We start from the raw sequence: 23,426 nt of genomic DNA, 5'->3' as shown, positions 1-23,426 counted from the left end.
AAGTGATGGGAAGCATCCTAAGCAAGACTGTGTTTCTGCTGACATTTGGGACATTGAAGTAATCCGCAATGTTGTTGACTTTGTCTAGATGCTTAAAAGCATCCTCATGATCCTTCCCAAAGAATGGGATATCCTTCAGTGTTGTCAATATGTGTCCCTTCAGCTCGAATGTGGCAGCGGCAAGAATTGCGGGTTGGACTAAACCGGGACCCACATCTTCTCGGATCCGCTTCTTGTAAGCTCCCATGGACATTTCTTCAATTGCTGCCATCTCGTTCCTTGGCTCGTTCTCGGGTTCACTCGTGTGTTCTTCAAATTCTGGCTCGGTATCGCTTTCGGACTCGGTTTGCACGGGTGTGTGATCCAAATGCTCAAGATTGCTCTTGTGCTTTGCTGATGAACTTGACTCTCCTGTCTTCTTTCCCGACTTCCTAGAAAAGGCTGACTTCAATTCTTGCAAGGGCGTCTTTTTCTTGTGAATTGCAGACTCGGGATCTTCAAGTGGTGACACCAAGGGAGTGTTTGAGCTTCTGGTCATGAACTCCTGCAACTTGCTAAACTAAAACGTAAAACTGGACTAAAATAAGAAAAACTAAAAATGAACTCTTCAGATTTCACGTCGTGAGTGTACTAAATCTCACGTCGTGAACGTTGTGGCAGAAAAAGAAACTAAACTAAGATAAGCTAGCAAACAAAATAAATAACCAATTAGACTTTTTGCAGTTTTTATTCCACAAAAAAGGGCGATTAATCTAATGCAACTAAATAAACTAATAATCTGCGTCGTTCCCCGGCAACGGCGCCAAAAACTTGATGTGCACAAAAGTACCCACTAATTTTAATATTTATAACCTAACAAACTTAACTATCTATGCACTTATAGGCAGTGTACCTAGTCAGATTACAGTATAGCTTGGGTAAGTCGGGTGTCGATCACAGGGAACGGTGTTACTAATTAATTTACTTGCTATTAAATTAACCTATTTTATTAACAAATTTAATAAAGGGTTTTATCTGGTTTTACAAGATCAGATGAACTTAAATCAAATTCAATAAATAAAAACACACTCTTGTTTAGTTTGAATCCACTTCTCCCTTATAGCTAGCTAACGATTACGGATTACTAAGTTGGTTTTCAGTTATATTAGTAATTTAGTTCTATCTTACCAATACTTAACTAATTCATGTCAAACCATGTATGTTCACCCATAATTAAACACAGAACTAATTATAGATATAAATATGCTATGTAAGATTTGTTGTGTAAACGCAATTATGATCACAATTTACGTTCTCTAGCACAGCTAAACTTTATTTATTCTAATTACTAACTAAGATTGGTCAATCCTAGCTCTAACAATTCAATATTCACTAAATTATTAGGTAAACAGGTTCATGCAGTTTAATGGTCACTAAGCTACACAGAACATGCAATTAAGCAATTAGATAAACAAATATTAACATGTTAGGTTATACAAATCAAACACAAGCAAATTTTTACCAACTAAACTCAATCCATAATCATATAACTATTCATAAGTTTAAAGCTTCATCTAGCTAAACAAGAGTAGCTAGATTCAGCTGCTCATCATAGTAATTAAACTAACACAGCTAAAACTAACAAAAGACATGTTCTAAAAATAAACCTTTACTTCTTTTGGTGTTGAAAATCCTCTTCCAGAACCTTTCCTTCGCTCTGAAACGTCTTCTGGAAATCCTTCTTTCTGCCCAAAAGTGTCTCTATTCGTAAAGGTCAAGGATTTATATAGTTGCTGATATCCATAAATTCACGTCGTGAATAATCATAAATTCACGTCGTGAGTCTTAGATAATCGTGTCCTTCAAGGATTCCTTCACCCGCGTACATATCTTCTAGAACCAACGATTCACGTCGTGAATCCTTTAGGTCTCACGTCTTGAATAACCTTTTTCCAGATTTTCTTCACTTTTACTCGTTTGATTCCCAAAGTTTCTTTCTTTAACACTTTCAGTCCCCTTTTCTTCAAAATGTCTTCTTTTTGGCTGTAAACAACATTTAAGCTCATAAGTACAATTATTCTAAACAAATTACCGACTTTTTAATAAAAATGTACTTAAATATTGCCTAAAAATAAGTATAAATATGACAATATCACCGCCGTTCTTGGTTTTGGGGTGTGACACATTCGCTGACGGGGCCCTCTCCTGGTGTAGTGGCCATGTCAAATCACTAACTCTCTTAGTGGCCAACTCTATGAGCTGGGAGGACTTAAAAATCATGATGCTGGAGGAATACTGCCCGAGGGGCGAAGTACAAAAACTGGAACAAGAGCTCTGGAGCCTCGCGATGACGGGATCTGATGTAGCAGCCTATACTACCAGGTTCAACGACTTGGCGGTGCTATGTCCCGGGATGGTCACTCCGAAAAGCAAAAAGGTGGAGAAAATTGTATGACGCTACTTCAGGTACATCCATTATCTAACTTTATTAAGTTCCTGTTCATGGATTTTTAGTACATGATGTGATAAGTTGCATTTTTATGTTTTGCAGAATCTATGAAAATGAAGGAAGCTTAAGAGGATGTAAAGGCTGACTCTCATCTAAAGAAATGGATTTCAGTCACATAGTTCAATGATCAGGATTTGGAGCTGCTACTTAGGAATTATGATAGATTGCTTATGAATATTTAGAAACATAGTTTTCATGTGTAATTGCATTGCAAGGACAAGTTTTCCTCACAATATCAATAAAGTGAAATTTTATGGTTTATCGTATTTACTTTAGGATTACTTGCAATGGCATTTATGAAAAAATGATGTTTATATTTCTATTATTAGCAATGTTGAAAATGGATTTGATTCTTAGTTATATACCTTGTGGTAGTGTCACAAAGAGTGCGTTTTCAGGTAATACTCGGACCATTTCTGTTATTTTGATGTGTATACGAATCTAGGGTTTATGAAACCCATTTAGTGATTAGATGGGTTATTATGTTATTACCCAGACGTTTATACCCCAGTAATAAGATGTTTAGAAGTCCAGAAAGTCCCATGATTGTATATCTCGGGACCATACGTAATTTAGGAAGCAGTTGCTCGTCTACATGGCATGGACTCGCCGAGTTGTTCTTCAGACTCGGCGAGTAGCTTGAAGATTTACTGGGACTCGCCGAGTTGTTCTTCAGACTCGGCGAGTAGCTTGAAGATTCACTGGGACTCGCCGAGTTGTTCATCAGACTCGGCGAGTGGAGTCGGGGTGGCCCCGCGATTCTTCCAGGAGTAACTCGTCGGGTCGAGGAGGATACTCGACGAGTAGATAGGGAATCTCAGAGAGTTGGAGGACGTCTAGACTCGCCGAGTCGCCATGGCACTCGCCGAGTCCGGTCGAGTTGACCGTTGACCGTTGACCAGAGTTGACCTAAGTCTGACTTCTTAGGGATAGTCACACTTAGAAGATATAAGTGTTAATGAGATATGTGATGTTATAGGGAGGTTGTAGCTCGTCGGATTGTGCACGAGTCATTTCGGGATTTGCTAGCTTTCAGCTTTTACGAGGTGAGTCTTCTCACTATACTGTACCCGGAAGGGTTTGACTGTGTGACCGGAAGGTCAGGTATGATATGTGATATGTATGCTATATGTGCTAAGATATTTGTTATATGTGCTATGTATGTTATGTGGGTCGGAAGGCAATATGTTATGGGCCGGAAGGCGATTATGTTACGGGCCGAAAGGCAATGTATTGTGGACCAGAAGGTCAGGGCCTGGAAAGGCGTATATGTGTAAGTCGTATACTGGGGAACTCACTAAGCATTTATGCTTACAAGTTGCTATGTATGTGTTTCAGGTACTAGCGAGGACCGTGGGAAGGCGCCGGCATGATGCATACACACTGCTGCTATTTGAGATCTTGGGGATTTTATATATGTATTTGATATGAAACATGGAATAAATGCTATTGGTTGAGTAAAATCACTTTATTTTAAATGAAAATTTTGTTTGAAAATTTGCGTCGTTACAATTGGTATCAGAGCCTTGGTTTGAGGGATTCGGGTGCACCTTCGGGAGTAGCTGAACTCAAACCGAGGATTTGAGGAAAACTTTTTAAATAAAGGCATAAACTTTTGTAAATGGTTTCGTGGTAAGCAAGAAAGAAGCAGTGTGTACGATCAGTCAGCGCCCGAACGGTAAAGATCCCCAAAATACCTTACAATATTATATGATATGAATTGTTATGCATGCTAGAAGACTAGGTATTTATGATAGGACTAGAGTGGCCTGATTTGTGATGCCTTAGTCTAGGGAAATTTGCCTATATGAGATGCGTTGCTAGTATGCGGGTAGATAGTGCATATCAGAAGTAGAGTACTCACTATCCGGAGTTTGGGGAGGAGGACTTGGGATGAACGCTGATGCGGTGTGGTCGGTAGTATTGGGCCCGTACTACCGAGGACACCGGGTCAGTGGGAGACCCAAGTAAGAATCCCTGGATATCGGGGACTGAGTAGGGTTGCGTATCGAGTACGATTGTACTCGGTGGAGTCTCTGATAGTTTTATGTTGTATTTCAGAGACATCATGGTTAGACCGCGCCACGGAGCGAGTTCGAGCGGTGTGAGTGACGAGGAGATTCGTCAGATGATTCACGAGGAGGTAGCGGCGGCGATCCGGGCTGAGATCCCGGAGATGTTTGGGTCTATTAAGACCACCCTGATGGAAACGTTCGATGAGCGGTACGCCGCATTGACTGAGGCTGCAACCGCTGCAGCTACCGCAGCTGTGGCCGCTGCTAGGCCACAGGGGGGTGATTCGTTGCTGTTCCGAGAGTTCAGCAACACGAAGCCACCAGAGTTCGATGGGACGCAGGATCCGATTGCTGCGATGAGGTGGATCGCGGATATAGAGGGGTGCTTCTACACTTGCTCATGCCCGGAGCACCTGAGGGTACGGTTCGCTTTGAACCAGCTCCGTCTGGGAGCGAAGGACTGGTGGAAGTTCGTGACGGCGAACTTCACTTTGGCAGAAACTACGGCAGTGACATGGGAGGGGTTCACTACCATGTTCAGGGATGAGTACGTTCCCCCGGTGGAGCGGGAACGATTGGTTCAGGAGTTCTTAACCCTCAAGCAGGGTACTGACTCGGTGGCGGCGATCACGCGGAAGTTTCATGAGAGGGCGATGTTTTTCCCCGAGCTGGTGGCCACAGAGCAGGCTCGGATGAGCTGGTACTTGGGTGTTCTGAGGAGGGAGATCCGGGAGTTTGTGTCAAACTCCACTTACCATACTTTTACTGAGCTTCAGGCGAATGCCAGGAAGCGTGAGATCGAGTTGGAGACTCAGGCCAGGGAGGAGGCCGAGTCTCAGCAGACAGACCGGCGGCCGGCTCAGTCTCAGCCGGCAGCCAAGCGGATCAAGTCCGCCGATTCGAGGACGGGAGGTTCGAAGAGCCGCACTTACGGAAAGTGCGGCAAGGGTCACGATGGGGCGTGTCGAGCCGGTGCTTGCTACAAGTGCGGCAAGGAGGGGCACATTGCTAGGGAGTGCCCCAAGGGGTTTATGGTTTGCTTGCATTGCAACCAGACCGGCCATCGGAAGGCCGAGTGCCCTCAGCTTCGTCAGGGATCTGCACCTACTGCCAGGACTACTGAGACTCGACCGGTGAAGGTCGAGGCCCCGAGGGCTCGTGGGAGAGCCTTTCAGCTGACTGCGGAGGAGGTCCGCGCTGCGCCCGATGTCGTGGCAGGTATGTTGTAATTCATGTATTTATTTAAATGTCGAGATGTTATGCTTATGTTATTATATGCGTAGGTACTTTCCTTGTGAACTCTGTGCCTGCCTTAGTGTTATTTGACTCGGGTGCGAGTAGGTCCTTTGTGTCCTTAGCCTTTAGTCAGCATATCATCGTTAGTCGTGAGTCGTTGAGTCGACCTTTGAGAGTTTCTATAGCTGACGAGAAAGTGATTTGTGCCACGGAGGTTTTTCGGGGATGTGTACTAGAGATTTTCGGGGTTGAATTCCCGATTGACCTGATTCCTATTGCGATGGGTGATGTCTGTGTCATCGTGGACATGGACTGGTTGAGCCGATTCGGCGCTGTCATCGACTATGAGCGTCAGTTGGTGACTATACGAGACCATAGTGGGGGAGTTCTTTCGGTGTACGGCGAGGGTACCCGTTCGGGATCAGCTTTTTGTTCGGCCGCTAGGGCGAGGCAGTGTCTACAGCAGGGCTGTAAGGGTTTTGTGGCGTATGTGATGGATACGCGGGAGGTTTCCGAGAGACTGAAATCAGTTGAGGAGGTCCCTGTGGTGCGTGAGTTTCCAGATGTTTTCCCCGAGGAGCTGCCGGGAGTACCTCCTGTGAGGCAAGTAGAGTTTGGTATCGATCTGGTTCCGGGGGCCGCGCCTATTGCTAAGGTGCCTAATCGTCTTGCACCTCCAGAGATGCAAGAGTTGTCCTCGCAGCTCCAGGAGTTGCTGGGGAAGGGATTCATTCGGCCGAGCAGCTCGTCGTGGGGAGCATCTATTCTGTTCGTCAAGAAGAAGGATGGTTCACACCGGATGTGTATTGATTACCGGGAGTTGAACAAGTTGACGGTCAAGAACCGTTACCCGTTACCGAGGATCGATGATTTATTCGATCAGTTGCAGGGAGCGACTTGGTTTTCCAAGATCGATCTGAGGTCAGGGTACCATCAGGTGAGAGTACGGGAGGGGGATGTCCAGAAGACAGCGTTTAGGACGCGATATGGGCATTATCAGTTTGTGGTGATGCCTTTCGGGCTCACCAATGCCCCGGCTGTGTTCATGGATCTCATGAATAGAGTATGCAGGCCGATGTTGGATCGGTCAGTGATTGTATTTATCGACGACATTTTGGTGTATTCTAGATCTAGAGAGCAGCATGAGGAGCATTTGAGGGAGGTCCTCGAGGTATTGAGGTCGGAGAAGCTTTATGCAAATTTCTCCAAATGTGACTTCTGGCTGCGAGAGGTCCAATTTCTAGGACATGTTGTCAATCAGAAAGGGATATTGGTCGATCCGGCCAAGGTTGAGGCGGTGATGAGTTGGGAGGTGCCGAAGTCACCTTCTGAGATCAGGAGCTTCCTTGGGTTGGCAGGGTATTATCGGAGATTCATCAAGGATTTCTCCAAGATCGCAGTGCCACTCACCATATTGACCCGGAAGGGTGTTGCATTCTCATGGGGGCCCGAGCAGCAGACCTCCTTTGAGACACTTCGCCAGAGGTTGTGCGAAGCCCTGATATTAGCTCTCCAAGAAGGGATGGAAGATTTTGTGGTATATTGCGACGCATCGATTTCGGGACTGGGTGCAGTGTTGATGCAGAGGGGTCATGTGATAGCTTATGCGTCGAGGCAATTGAAGCCTCATGAGGCGAGATACCCTACGCATGATTTAGAGTTGGGAGCAGTAGTGTTCGCTCTCAAGATTTGGCGTCACTACCTGTATGGGGTTCGATGTACGATATATACGGACCATAAGAGCTTGAAGTATTTGATGGATCAGCCCAATCTAAATATGCGTCAGAGGAGGTGGCTGGATGTGGTCTAGGATTATGATTGTGAGATCCTGTACCACCCAGGTAAGGCTAATGTGGTAGCCGACGCGTTGAGCCGCAAGGCGGAGAGCACTCCATTGCGAGATGTATGCTTGAGACTGACTGTGATGACTCCTGTATTGGATGCTATTCGTGGGGCACAGGCCGAAGCGGTACGACCAGAAATGCAGAAGAAAGAGCAGGTCGTTGGGTTAATTTCAGAGTTCGTTAAGGATGGACGAGGACTTCTGACGTTTCAAGGTCGGATTTGGGTACCATTCGTGGGCGGTACACGTATTACTTTGATGGAAGAGGCTCATAGATCGAAATTCTCGATCCATCCCGGTGCTACGAAGATGTATTTGGACTTGAGGAAAGAGTATTGGTGGCCCTGTATGAAGAGGGACGTCGCATGGTTCGTTGAGAGGTGCTTGACCTGTCGTAGGGTTAAGGCCGAGCACCAGAGACCGCATGGCAAGTTACAGCCATTGGAGATCCCCGAGTGGAAGTGGGAACAAATCGCTATGGATTTCATCACCAAATTGCCGAGGACTGCCAGGGGAGTTGATGCAATTTGGGTGATTGTGGATAGGTTGACGAAGAGTGCACACTTCCTTGCCATCAGTGAGAGTTCTTCAGCGGAGAAGTTGGCGGAGATATATGTGAGAGAGGTGGTATCTCGGCATGGGGTGCCGATCTCGATTGTTTCAGACCGTGATGTGCGTTTCACTTCCAGGTTCTGGAAGAAATTTCATGAGGAGTTGGGTACCAAATTGCATTTTAGTACCGCATACCATCCCCAGACAGACGGTCAGAGCGAGCGGACGATTCAGACACTGGAGGACATGCTTCGAGCGTGTGTGTTAGACTTCGGGGGTAGCTGGGATGCATATTTACCCTTAGCAGAGTTTTCCTACAACAACAGCCATCATTCGAGCATTGGTATGCCACCTTTTGAGCTGTTGTATGGTAGGAGGTGTCAGACCCCCATTTGCTGGGGAGAGGTGGGACAGAGAGTGATGGGCAGCACGGAGATCGTGCTCCAGACGACAGAGCAGATTCAGCAAGTTAGACAAAGGTTATTGACCGCCCAGAGCCGGCAGAAGAGTTATGCAGACAGGCGCTGATCCGAGCTTGAATTTCAGGTCGGCGACTTCGTTCTCCTGAAGGTCTCTCCTTGGAAAGGAGTGATTCGATTCAGGAAGAGGGGCAAGTTGGGTCCCCGGTATATTGGTCCATTTCGTGTGAGTGCAAGGATAGGTCGGGTAGCCTATCGGTTGGAGTTGCCAGCGGAGTTGGGACAGATCCACGACACCTTTCATGTGTCGCAATTGAGGAAGTGCATAGCCGATGAGTCGGCGGTGGTTCCATTAGAGAATATTCAGATGGATGCGAGCCTGAATTATGCGGAGAGACCAGTGGCTATCAGGGATCAGAAGATCAAGGTTCTGAGGAACAAGGAGGTACCTCTGGTGTTGGTTCAATGGCAACACCGTAAGGGATCGGAAATGACTTGGGAGCCGGAACGTGAGATGCGGGAGCAGCATCCGGAACTATTTTCAGAATGAGACTTCGAGGGCGAAGTCTAATCCTAGCGGGGGAGAGTTGTAACAGCCCGGAATCTCAGGTATTATTAAATTATGTTTTTGGGGGTGATTTAAGAGGGGACTCGGCGAGTTGGAGCCTAGACTCGCCGAGTAGGATCGCAGACTTGGTCGCGGGTTCGCGACTGGACTCGACGAGTCCAGATATGGACTCGGCGAGTCGACGCTGTTCAGCAGAAACCCTAACCGTTCGGTTTTGGATCGTATATAACGCCTCTTAGGCCGTCATTGTCCGTCTTTTGGTCGATTGAGAAGAACCCTAATCGTTGTGGACGTCTAGAGCAGGAGAGAAAGCTATTAGAACTTGGAGGAACTTGTTAGGCAAGAAGAAGAAGAGTTTGGCCAAAGGAATATCAGGGAGGATCGAGTCCTGAGGTTTGGGGGACACAAAGAGTGCGTTTTCAGGTAATACTCGGACCATTTCTGTTATTTTGATGTGTATACGAATCTAGGGTTTATGAAACCCATTTAGTGATTAGATGGGTTATTATGTTATTACCCAGACGTTTATACCCCAGTAATAAGATGTTTAGAAGTCCAGAAAGTCCCATGATTGTATATCTCGGGACCATACGTAATTTAGGAAGCAGTTTCTCGTCTACATGGCATGGACTCGCCGAGTTGTTCTTCAGACTCGGCGAGTAGCTTGAAGATTTACTGGGACTCGCCGAGTTGTTCTTCAGACTCGGCGAGTAGCTTGAAGATTCACTGGGACTCGCCGAGTTGTTCATCAGACTCGGCGAGTGGAGTCGGGGTGGCCCCACGATTCTTCCAGGAGTAACTCGTCGGGTCGAGGAGGATACTCGACGAGTAGATAGGGAATCTCAGAGAGTTGGAGGACGTCTAGACTCGCCGAGTCGCCATGGCACTCGCCGAGTCCGGTCGAGTTGACCGTTGACCGTTGACCAGAGTTGACCTAAGTCTGACTTCTTAGGGATAGTCACACTTAGAAGATATAAGTGTTAATGAGATATGTGATGTTATAGGGAGGTTGTAGCTCGTCGGATTGTGCACGAGTCATTTCGGGATTTGCTAGCTTTCAGCTTTTACGAGGTGAGTCTTCTCACTATACTGTACCCGGAAGGGTTTGACTGTGTGACCGGAAGGTCAGGTATGATATGTGATATGTATGCTATATGTGGTAAGATATTTGTTATATGTGCTATGTATGTTATGTGGGCCGGAAGGCAATATGTTATGGGCCGGAAGGCGATTATGTTACGGGTCGGAAGGCAATGTATTGTGGACCAGAAGGTCAGGGCCTGGAAAGGCGTATATGTGTAAGTCGTATACTGGGGAACTCACTAAGCATTTATGCTTACAAGTTGCTATGTATGTGTTTCAGGTACTAGCGAGGACCGTGGGAAGGCGCCGGCATGATGCATACACACTGCTGCTATTTGAGATCTTAGGGATTTTATATATGTATTTGATATGAAACATGGAATAAATGCTATTGGTTGAGTAAAATCACTTTATTTTAAATGAAAATTTTGTTTGAAAATTTGCGTCGTTACAATGATTTACTGTTGATTCATTAAATATGGTATGCTTACAAGATTAAGTATAATTATATGATAACTTGAAAAGTTTTAAGGTATAGCAGAACGAATAAAAAGAATCCATTGGGCAGAAAGATAAAAGTTTCTCCAATCTAAAAGGAAAGGAGAGTACTTTAGTATCATGGTTTATGATCATCCTAAAGATTATGAAACCATGTCACAATTAATCCTCTAAGGACACCTTAGTGCATTTACATGACTAAGAAGAGGGATCAGGTACTATTGAAATGGTTAAATCAAAAATATGAGTCATACTTCGTTCTAGAATAAGTTTTAGAGTCATACTCTAGTTACTTCAAGTTGTACCTTGAATAACATGTTCTAAGTAGGTTTACAACACCTCATGAAATGTGGAGTAGAAATCTTTTCTTACTCTTGCACATTTGAAATTGGTAGTTGTGATGTTTTGGTTTAAACAAAGACCAACTAAGACCAATTATATGAAGTGTTTTCTTGATAAGAACCCACACTAACTCTTGAATATATGTCAAGGAATGATCCTTGACAGAGAATCTTATATGTCAGTAAGTCAGTAGGAGTCTTATTGATCTTGGAAAGTTTCAGGAAGACAATCGAGAGTGAGCCTATTAGTAATCGCTAGCACATGACCCGATGTTAATAACCTATAGTGTTGATACATTCTTATTTCTGTGTCCATTCGAGTTGAGTTAGCAATGCTTATGAGTTCTATGGTTTTCATCCGTCTGCATAAAGCAAAGCACCTTGATCAGTGAAAGTACATTGATATGTAAGGGTGAGCCGTTCAATAACTTGGAAGCGTTGGTAGGACCTTGTGCTATCGGATGGCAGGAAATTAAGATTAAGCAAGTTTAGTCCATATGAGTTTTAATTTGTCATAAACCTTGTCTTATGATAGTGGTTGGAAATGACAAATTAACATGGATAGGAACACAAACACCATAAAATCTAAGTGGTAAGAGGTTTCTCTCTACTTCATGAAAATGATCATGAGGAAACGATTTCATGGGTAGGTTTTAAAGGATTGATTAATATCATTAGAGTTAGCAGTTATGATAATTGCGTTCCCAAATTCGAGTATGATTACGACATCCCTTTTCATAGTTCGAATTGTGAGAAATGGCAATTAGTTTGAACATTCAGGACTTATTGCCATAAGTTCTGAAAGGGTTTAGACACACACATAAGTTGTCTAATGAAGTGTGTATGAGCTTGAGAAATCTATATAAAGACTTATCGAAGTATCACATATCATAAATCTGAACTTTGGTAAGAAAGTCAACAGGTATTGATTTCTAGAAGTTCAGCTGATTTCTGACTACATTTCAAAGCTAGTGGGAGCATAATTGTTATGCTGGTAAGAACATAATTGTTATGATAGTGGGAGCATGATTACTATGTTAAGTGTTGAAAGTTAGCAATGTTATTTATAGGAAACAAAGTTCTGAATTTGTAAAGTTGCAAAGTTTTGAAATTGTTTCGCTATAGTAAGGTTTAAGGGAGAGGATAATTATACTTCATTTGAAATCTAAAAGTTTAGATTGAAGTTTTAATAGAAATTGGTCATGAAAGTATATGAATATCATGTTGAAGTAATTCAATATAGGAAATTATATATATATATATATATATATATATATATATATATATATGTGTGTGTGTGTGTGTATTATAGCAAGAGACTGATCAAGTATCATGTCTCTATGTAAGGCATTATATATCAGATCCCATATGATTCAGGTATAGGATCGATTGCATATGTTATAATATCCACTCGTTCTGATTTTTTAAATGCCTATGGTATTAAAAGGGAAAAATACTGGTACCAGATATGACTAAAGTTGTTAAACAACTATCAAGGATAATCTGAGGTTTACCAAAGATTGTTTGCTTGTGAAAAGTTGGAAGTATAGTATAAATTTGGAAGGACCATATTGACATGTTCTGAGTGGAGGTAACTCTTGCTCATAATTGATAGTCATATGGAAATATGGAAATGTTTCCATAATGGGAGTTGGATATTGAGATCTAAGGGTGAGTTAGAAACTTTAATGCGAGAAGGATGTTCAAGGAAGGCTCCTTGAATATGAGACTTCATTTCCTTGGAATAGTTTTGTAACCAATCTCAAATGGAATGTTTTGTAGTATCATTGGCAAAGTCTCTTTGACTTTGGTGCCTTGAAAATACAATAGGATCATTGCATGTAAGTTTAGACTCTAACGGATTCTAATAATGGTAAGAATTTGGTATTCTTACACTTGCGATAAGGATTTGGAATTGTGAAATGAGCATCATTGGAAATGTGTTCAATTGATCTATTTTACAAAAGAAAGGACCATAGATAAACATAGTGTGCGTGCTTGGTGCATGGCATGACTATTGTTTTTAATTCAAGTATTAAGTTGATTACTTGAAACATTATATAATGAACAATGTCTGATTAATATGGTGATTAAACAATAAGTGTTTTATTTATATTCAAAAGTTTTGAGACCATAGTTAATTAGATTATTCTTGTGTTTCACTTTGCATGTTTTACTTCCTGAATAACTACGTTATTCAAACATCCACAGTCGATTATACTTTTGGAAGTAAGTAGTGAATTAAGACTGTCAAGAATCACATTGTAGATTGTCTAAGAGCCTAGACATGAAAAATGTTTGCTGCAGTGTTCATGAGTACTCCTAAAATAGGAATTTGAGTATTGGACTAACCTACGCTCAGAGAATTAATTCATGGATTTTATTACGAGTAATCCTTAGATGATAATATCTTATATTCTTGAAACGGAGACATATAAGTTGTTGTTTCCGAGTCGGTTGTGCATTGATAATACGTAAACGCATCCGTAACTTGATGTTATAAAACGTATTGTTATGTGATTTGATGAATGAATTGTACAAGCATATGAGTCGAATTTTATTCGTTCCTTTTACCCTAAATAGGATAAAAGTGATATATGTGGGGCCCTCGATGATTTAGTGATGACATCTAAAGCACTTAGCCAAGCCTAGACTAAGTTGATGTGTTCAATTATAGTTTAAGTCAGTCGTCATGAATCAGAAATTGGGAAACAACTCTTGGACAGAGATTGATTATAATCCATGTCTCATGTCCATACGATATCTTGTATAATGGTGGGATATTTTATCACTTATCTAAAGGATGCGTCATTGACTAGTTCAGAGTTCGACAATGGCTTTTGAAAGCTATGATTGCTAATTGGATTATGAAGTCATACTTGTGATTTTAGTTATTAGACTTATCCAAGTGGGAGACTATTCGATTAGGTGTCTAATCCCATAACTATAATTGGTATGTACTTAATTTGATACTAGCATGGTTCTTTTGGGTTGTCATCACCATAGCAACTTGACAGGATGATTTTTTGGAGAAAGAGGTTAATAAATGATTTACTAATATATTATAAGAATAATATATTAATTAGAAATCATATTATTAAGTTAGTATTTAATCAGAAATTAATTTGATATTAATTTTGGGATTAAAGGAACTGATTGAAAGTACAGAGACTGGTTTTGCAAATCAATGATAGTTGTAGAGTTGGGCTGATGGACTCCTTTAGAAGGGAGTGGACGAAATATATAGGAGGCCATATAGAATTTCGTCCAAGGCTTCTATTGTGGAGGTCCATGGACTGCTTAAGGCCTATGCAATCAAATTAGGTTTTCCACCTAAAAACCCAACCAGCCTCAGCTATAAAGACCCCTCTGGCATTTGATTTTCAGTTATAAGCTTCTGGAAGAAATCCTAGCCCATTTTAATAGTGCCTTACCACCTCTCTCCTCTCATCCTTCGCTATTGGTGTTTGTGACTCGGTTAGAGGTGCAACACTTGAGGCACTAAAGCTTTCAAGAGTCAAGATCATCCGAGGAAAACTTGATACTACGAAATAGCAAGCAAGTTAATATTCTAACCCTAGTTTTCATATAGTTTTCGAAATTGTATGCTAGTATTAGGGTTGTTGCTTTGGAAATTCTATTTGCATGTATAACTATAGAGAAACATAGATCCAACGCAATTAAGGTGAATGTTGTTATCCTCAAAACTCATCATTATCATCATTCCATCTTTGAACTTTATGGCAAAAGTATGCCACCACACAGAATTATCAGGCGTGTCAACAACACATCAACGGATCCACCGCCACCGCCACCACCTCCACAGATGGACTTTGCTATCTTCCAAGCCGTTGTGACAGCCGCTGTGGCAGTCGCCATGGCACAAATCAGTAAAAATGGTACAAATGGGAACAGAAATGGTACCAATAGTTTTAATCAGGGCAAAAGCCATGGTAGCCAAAGAGGATGCTCCAACAAGGACTTCTCAAATTGCAAACCTAAGTATTTCTATGGTATTGGAGGTGTCATAGCCTTGACTAGATAGTTCAAGAAGACAGAATCGGTATTCGAGATCTGTGCATGCTCGGAAGAAAGCAAGGTCAAGTTCACGGCCTGCACATTCGCTGACGGAGGCCCTCTCCTGGTGGGATGGCCATGTCAAATCACTAACTCTCCTAGTGGCCAAATCTATGAGCTGAGATTAAAAATCATGATGCTGGAGGAATACTGCCCGAAGGGTGAAGTACAGAAACTGGAGCAAAAGCTGGAGGACCCTCACGATGACGGGCTCCGATGTAGCAGCTTATACTACGAGGTTTAGTGACTTGGTGGTGCTATGTCCCGGGATGGTCACCCCGGAAAGCAAAAAGGTGGAGCGTTATATCTGGGTACCGTCCCCCCCCTGGCGATTAAAGGAAATGTGGTATCTCCAAACTCATCCACTTTTGACAGGGCCAAACACTTGACACAAAGCCTTGTGGATCATGGTGTCCGCCAGGGCACTATGACACCTACCCCCGAGAGAAAAAAAGGGGGAAACAACAAAGGAAACTTCAGAAAAAGAAGAAGGCCCAACCGACGGAAGAGCTCGCAAATATAAAAAAAAAATTGTGACAGTCCATGCTACCACTGTCCCTGCCGCCCCAGCACCAACGAAGCAACGGAGCAATATGTTGGAAGATTAATAAAAATACCTTCAGGACCCTGTCTAATATTCAAGCCAAGGAAAAACTTAATAGAACCCATTGAGCTCATTTCAAATTTAGTCTCCATCAACTTCCTAAATTCAGCTGTTAAGCTAGGATTTGTGGAGCCGAAGATGATGTCATCGACGTAAATTTGAACTATCATAAGGTGGTCACCTGTTTCCTTCGAAAGAAGGTTGGGTCAACCGAACCTTGCTTAAACTTGGACATTTTAAGAAATCTAGTTAGAGTTTCATAGCATGCCCTTGGTGCTTGCTTGAGACCATAGACTGCCTTGTCCAGAATTTAGCAGTGACCTGGATACTTCTCGTTCACAAAACCCGATGGTTGTTCTACATACACCATCTCTTCTAGTTCTCTATTTTAGAAGGCACACTTCACATCCATTTGGTATACTTCAAAGTTCATGTGTGCAACATAGGCAAGAAAAATACGAACTGACTCTAACCTAGCTACGGGACAGAAGGTCTCTTCGTAATCAATGCCTTCTTCTTGACAATAACCTTTCACAACCAATCTTGCCTTGTTGCGAATTACATTTCCTTCCTTTTCCATTTTGTTCTTGAAAACCCACTTAAGACCAACCACAGAAGCAAACTTTGGAGTTGGAATCAGTCTCCACACTTTGTTTCGCTCGAACTCATTGATTTCGTCCTGCATGGTATGTACCCAATCAGAATGATCGGGTGTAGTGTTGATCGTCTTCGGTTCAACCTTGGAAACGAACGAATTAAACATACAAAATTCCACTTTAGAGAATAGTGCAGTTTGTTTCGATTTCAGTTAAGAGCGTGTGAGAACTTTTTCTGATGGTTTACCAATAATTTGTGTTTGAGGAAGATCTTTGGTCCATTTGGTAAGTGGTGGGTAATTAGGATCATAAGAGGGATCTAGTTCATCATCCACTTCTTCTTCGAGTTCTGATTGAATATCATCATCGTTTGAATTTTCATTCTCCCCCTCGAATGATGATACTTCCTTCGGTTCAGGCTCAGAAGACTTTCCATGGACTTGGCTTTCGGTTGATGATGATGGATTCTCCCCCTGGAATGATGATTCTTGGTTATTTGGAGGATACGAACCCTCCACTGAACATAAGAAATGTCTCTAGAAAGTTTTCTTGAGTTAGATTGTTCGTCTGCTTGAGGTTGTTCATCTGCCATTTTCTGTGCAGCTTCATCAATTATCTTCTTCAGGTGATCTACCTTGTTATTCGCAGCTTCAGATTCAAAGTGAATGGCCTTTTCTGGTTCATCAAATAACAGCATGTACTGCTCAAATAGATTTGAAATAGGTACCATAACTTGACCAGAAATGGGAAATATTTCCTCCATAGAGCCTTCGATCTTCTTCAGTTTCTTGACATAGTTGTCATCAAAGGTAACATAATAGGTATCCTCTATTTTCTTTGAACGCTTGTTGAGAACTCTATATGCTTTGGAGGTCAAGGAATAACCCAGAAAAATTCATTTGTCTGCTTTGACATCAAACTTGTTTCGGTGCTCCTTTGAATTGAAGATAAAGCATCTTGAACTGAACATGTGGAAAACCTTTACATTGGGCTTTCGGTTGTTCAAGATCTCATTGGGGGTGATTGAGAAACGTTTGTTCAGATAAGATATTTTCTGTGTAAAACACGTAGCAGCAATTGCGTCAGCCCAGAAGTATAGAGGTAGAGAAGCAAAGCTCAGCATGGTTCGGGCTGCTTCACATAGAGATCGGTTTCTCCTTTCGACAATTCCATTCTGTTGTGAGGTATACGGAGCTGAAAAATTGTGAGTGGTTCCCTTTTCTGCAAGAAAATCTTCAGAGTCTTTGTTCTTGAACTCCAACCCATTTTCGCTTCTAATGTTGCGAACTACCTTTCGAAGTTGAACTTTTATCTGTTTGATAAAGAGTTTAAGTTCGGGAGTGGCCTCCGATTTCTGCTTTAAAAAGAACACCCAAGTAAACCGAGAGAAGTCATCTACAATAACAAGTATGTACTTGTTAACGCCAATGCTTTCGATTGAAGAAGGACCACATAAATCAATGTGCAGTAATTCGAGTGGTTCAATAACTTTTGTGTTGATTCGAGAGGGATGACTCTGCCGACTTTGCTTTCCCATTTCACATGCGGCATACATGTGTTCTTTATCGAACTTCAGAACAGGAAGACCTCGAGCATGATCCCCAAGCACTAGTTTGTTGATGTCTTTAAAATTGAGATGGGAGAGTCTTCGGTGCCATAGCCATCTTTCATTTGAATGAGCCTTTGTTAGCAAGCAAACTGCTGGTTTTCCTCATATGGGATTGAGTTTCAAAGGGTGCATCTCTCCTTTTCACTTCGATTTTAGCAAAATGTTGTTCGTCTTCTTTTCAATAATCTCTTAGCCATCGTCATTGAACGAAACCTTTAATCCAGTGCCGACCACCAGTTGAGAAACACTGATGAGGTTGCGTTTGTAGACCTTCAACGTATGCCACTTTTCGTATTGAAAAATCACCATTGGTAATCATGTCATAGCCTTTGATTGTTCCGAAAGAATTATTACCATACTTGACACATCCACCATCTTGAAGTGACTGAAATTCCATCAGTTCCTCCTTTCTTCCTGTTATGTGAGGCAAGCAGCCATTGTATATATACCATTCATCATCGAACTGCTCGTCACGCATCACCTGCAAAAATTATGCAAATTTATGAACCTAAAGTTTCTTGGGTCCTTGTGAGCCTTTTACAAAACAGGGAATAGCAAGGGAAACATCGACCATAAAGGTTCTTTTTATTAGAGTTGTTTCATCTTTTCTTTTTATGGTGAAAACTTTGATTTTATTAGATTTGAACATTTCAGATTCAATTTTTGATTTGACGTCAGCATTCTTTCGGTTCTTCACTTTGGAATCAAATGTCTTCTTCTTTTCAACTTCTGGAAAAAGCTTTCCTTTACCTTTTCTATCATTCTATGAATGAGAGTGAGAAAGATGAGATTTGGGAGAAGTACAAGACTTTTGATGATTGCCCTTACTTGGTTGAGAGCCGAAACTACCTACCCTTTGGTTCCTCTCAATGGTTGATTTAGGACCGAAACCACCCTTTCGGTTTCTCACACATTGAGGACCGAAACTTCATTTTTGGTTGTCGTCCATCTAATAACTGAAACTTCTCTTTTGGTTGAATTCATTATGAGAACCAAAACTCTTCTTTCGGTTGTCTTAACTCTAAGGCCCGAAACTCTTCTTTCGGTTGTCTTGACTTTAAGGAATATGAGGAGCTGAGTTTGCTTTTGTTTCTTCTTTGGACTTAGAAGCCTTTTCATGTCGAACGAAATTAGGATTTTGAGACTGCCAAAATTGCTTCCTTTCAGTGAGATTCTTCTTGTATCTCAAATTTCGTTGATGCTTTCTCTCTAACACTTTTTTTGGAGTTTTATGGATGTTGGCCTTTCGCTTTGGTACTTGAGCATGACTTCCACTCTTTAGAGAAGAGGTTTTGCTTGACATCTTGACTGGTTCGTCTGAGTCAATTTTAGTACCTCTTGTACTCGGTACATCAAATCGAGTAGGATCATTAAGTGGTTCTGCCACATACCTCCCTTTCACTCTCCATGATGTTTTCTGAGACGGACCTTCTGTTTCATCAGCATTATCTATCGGTGCTGACCTGAAAAACTCATCGCAGCCATCAACATTATCTTCTTTTACTAATGTCGTTAGTTCAGCTGTTTGTAGCTGTGTAACTCCTTGAACTGTGTAAACTTGATTTAAAGTTGGTTGTACCTTTTGTTATACAACAATTTTTTCCTTGAGAATTTTGTTCTTGTGTTTTGATGAGCGAGCGAACTCAACAGAGGTTTTAGAAATGAGATTTTTATTCGTTTCGGGTTCGCTCTTGACAAATTCAGAACAATCCACCTCATTTTCTATAGATATCACACACATATCATCATCCTCATTAAATTCAGAAGTGTTTTCAATATCAATTTTGTTTTTTGAATTCAACTTGGCATTCAAAGAGTCAAATTTATGTACAGTTTCGGTTTGGATTCTTAATTTGTCATTCTCATCCAACAAATTTTTTAGCATGTCTTTATGGTCTTTTGACTTAATGAAGGATTCTACTTTGCCAAGGCCAATTTTGTAAGAGGGAGAGATATCATCAGAAGAAATAACATTTTCACAATTGTATGCATCAGCATCGATTTCATCCTCCTTGAACTCAGGGAAGGGTAAAATTATACGATGTATCTTCTTTCCTATATCACAATTAAGATGCAGTTGAGTAATGTTTGAATATAATCTTTTAGCAATTAAACAAAAAACATTCCGTTGTTTCAAAAGCTCTAAATTATCTCTTTGCAAATAAATTGTTTCATCCATAGACCTAATCAACTCCATCTACTTTTGCTCTATCCAAATACGACTTTCCTCACTCTTTTGATGATACACTGCTGATTTGATCAGTTAGGTTAGAGTTTGTGACGCGAGTTTGAAATAAACTACCACTTATACTAGAAAATTTTGATTTTAATCCATTTAGTTCCTTTTCATAGTTTGTGATGGGGATATTTAAAGAAACAAGAATATATTGTACCTTCTTGATCAACTCATCGCATTCATTGATCTGCACATTGACAGGTTTCGTTGCAAAACAACTGTCTTCTCGCTCTTTCGCTTCGTGTCGTCCCCCATCGGTGGTATAACCTCTCATTTGTGACACCTCAGAAGTCACCATCAGACACTTTCCAGCAACTTTTTCTTCTTTCACCAACAAAGCCCTGCCATGAGTGGGCTTCCTCACATCCTCCTCTTCAGAATCAGTCGACCAAATTTCAACACTGCCAAATTCATCATCAACAGTATTTCCCTGCACAATTAAAGCATTCATTGTGTTATGAGATCCAACTTTCTTTTTCTTGATTTCATCCAATCGATGTAAGAGGCTCGCTTCCTCGTCATCATCGTCATTCTTTTCAGACTTCTTTCTTAACATGCAATCTTTGGCAAATTGACTTTTGCCTCCACAATAGTGACAGTTAAAGCCTGAGTCACCACCAAATTTTGTTTCCTTCTTTGGTTCTTCAGACTGAGGAACATTTTTCGGTTTCTCCTTCACCTTCTCAGCACTGTAGCTTCCCTGCCAATTGCGGTTCTTGTTGGCTGGGAACCTTCTTTTGATGAACTTCTTGGGATTGGACACCATCAATGCAAAATCTTCACTTGTTAGATCATACTCAGAAAGATCTAAATCTTCTTCTTCTTCAGCAGCATTCTTTCCTTTCAAGATTAGAGCTAATGACCCCATGCTAGAAACCACGTTCGTTTCATTAGATACTGCACTCTCATGTGACTTTGATATTCCCACTAACTTTGCAAGAGAGTAAGCCTTGAATTGTTCGTATGCCTTCACAGTGGACACCATAGCCATCCATTCAGCTCTAAGGCCATTCATAAATGTGACCTTTTGTTCAATGACATTCCTTTCTATCCCATTCTTTATCATTCTATTTAGGAGATGATTAAAGCGATCAAAAGCTTGAATAAGCTTTTCTTCAGGCTTCTTCTTAAAGTCACCAAATTCCGAGTGCAATAAAGTTTGGATGGAATGCTCAAGATCTTCATCTGTGGAATATAGTTCCTTCAACCTATCACATATCTCCTTCACTGTTGTGCATGAACTCACTAATCGAAACGTTTCCGATTGTAAAGCAAACCTAATCATCCTTAAGGCTTTGATGTTGCACTGAAACTTCTCTTTCTCATCTTAGGGAATATCTTTCACATTGCGGGTGCTTTCAGGAACTCGTCCTGTAGCTAACTGGGTATCACCCACCTCAGCCTAGCACAGAGGGGATCTGCACCTGCAGCCATAGAGGGCCTCAAATGGAGCAGCCTTTATGCTTCTGTGATAACTGTTGTTGTAGGAAAATTCGACAAGGGGTAAATGAGTATCCCATGCCTTCCCAAAGTCGATCACACAGGCTCGCAACATATCTTCCAAGGTTTGAATAGTCCTCTCACTTTGTCCGTCTGTCGGCGGATGGTAGGCTGTACTCATGTCCAGCCTAGTTCCTAGGGAACTCTGTAGCGACTTCCAGAACCTAGAAGTGAACCTACTATCTATGTCCGAGATAATGGATATGGGAACACCGTGCAGTCGTACTATCTCCCTAATGTAAGTTCTTGTAAGTTTTTCCATCTTGTCTGTTTCCTTGATAGGTAGAAAGTGCGCGGACTTGGTCAATCTGTCGACGATGACCCATATGGTATCAAGTCCACCCGTTGTCTTGGGCAACTTGGTAATGAAATCCATAGTGATCCGCTCCCACTTCCATTCCGGGATCTCAGGCTGTTGTAGGAGGCATGAGGGTTTCTGGTACTCGACCTTGACCTTTGCGCAAGTAAGGCATCTACTCACGAAGGTAGCAATCTTTGCTTTCATGTTAGGCCACCAGTACAACTTTTTAAGATCCAGATACATCTTATCTGAACCTGGGTGGACGGAATAACGAGTGTTGTGCGCCTCGTTCATGACCAAGTCTCTGAAACCACCAAGTTTCGGGGACCATATCTGATTCATGAGATAATAAGCTCCGCCACCCTTGACTTCCAAGTTCTTATCCATCCCTCGTAGGGATTCACTGGTCACATTTTCAGGTTTCAAAGCGTCGAGCTGAGCCGCTTTTATTTGTGTGGATAAGTGTGAATGGATAGTCATAGTCAATGATTTAACCCTACGACCAGAATATTCTTTCCGACTCAGGGCGTCAGCTACTACTTTGGCCTTGCCGGGATGATTCGAATTTCGCATTCATAGTCACTAAGTAGCTCGACCCACCATCGCTGTCTCATGTTGAGCTCCTTCTAGTCGAATATTTGTTGTAGGCTCTTGTGGTTTGTAAAGATTGTGCTCTTTGTATCGTACATGTAGTGTCTCCAGATCTTCAGAGCAAACACAACTGCTCCTAGTTCAAGATCATGGGTCGTATAGTTGACCTCATGTGTCTTCAGCTGTCTTGAGGCATAGGCGATGACCTTACCCCGCTGCATTAGAACACATACGAGTCCTTGATTTGATGCATCGCAATAAACTACGAAGTCTTCTATCCCTTCGGGGAGGGATAGTATTGGTGCGGTACACAAGGCTCGTTTGAGCGTTTGGAACGCTCTTTCCTGCTTTTCTTCCCAGTCAAAGGATACGCCCTTCTGGGTAAGTGTTGTAAGAGGCTTCGCTATGCGGGAGAAGTTCTAAATAAACCAGCGATAGTAGCCAACGAGGCCTAGAAATTGACGAATTTCTGTAGGCGTCTTTGGTGCTGACCAGCTCTCACTAGCTTTAATTTTGGAAGGGTCCACGTGTATTCCCTCTTCGCTAACCACATGCCCTAAGAATTCGACTCAGCGAATCCAAATTTCGCATTTCGAGAACTTCGCATAAAGCTTCTCCACACGCAGGGTTTCTAAGACTAATCACAGATGTTGGCTATGGTCCTCCTTAGTTCGAGAGTAGATAAGTATGTCATCGATGAAGATTGTGAGTATCTCGGAGTGCAAGACCCTAAATGATATGACTTCCATAACTTGAGAGCGGGATATGGACATGGAGCACATTGGTAAGAGGGAACCAAATCAGTTGCTTATAGTGAGGGGTCTCGGGAGGGGACCATAGATTTTAGATTAGCTTTCGAGAGACCAGCA

General features: G+C 42.0%; 1 protein-coding gene across 1 annotated transcript; it reads right to left on the bottom strand.

Annotated features, from left to right (window-relative positions):
- Positions 1–18,128: 18,128 nt before the first annotated feature.
- Positions 18,129–21,450, bottom strand: LOC145067520 (uncharacterized). Its single transcript, XM_079014646.1, has 5 exons — positions 20,929–21,450; positions 20,511–20,865; positions 19,761–19,984; positions 19,188–19,508; positions 18,129–18,410 (listed from the first exon to the last, which is right to left on the bottom strand). Exons 1-5 carry the CDS (start codon positions 21,448–21,450, stop codon positions 18,129–18,131), a joined length of 1,704 nt encoding a protein of 567 aa, XP_078870772.1.
- Positions 21,451–23,426: the final 1,976 nt, after the last annotated feature.

Source organism: Lactuca serriola, chromosome 8 (genome assembly GCF_051521515.1).
Source record: "Lactuca serriola cultivar US96UC23 chromosome 8, Lser_US96UC23_V15, whole genome shotgun sequence".
NCBI classification, from domain to species: Eukaryota; Viridiplantae; Streptophyta; class Magnoliopsida; order Asterales; family Asteraceae; genus Lactuca; species Lactuca serriola.
This window is presented reverse-complemented; position numbering and strand designations above follow the sequence as displayed.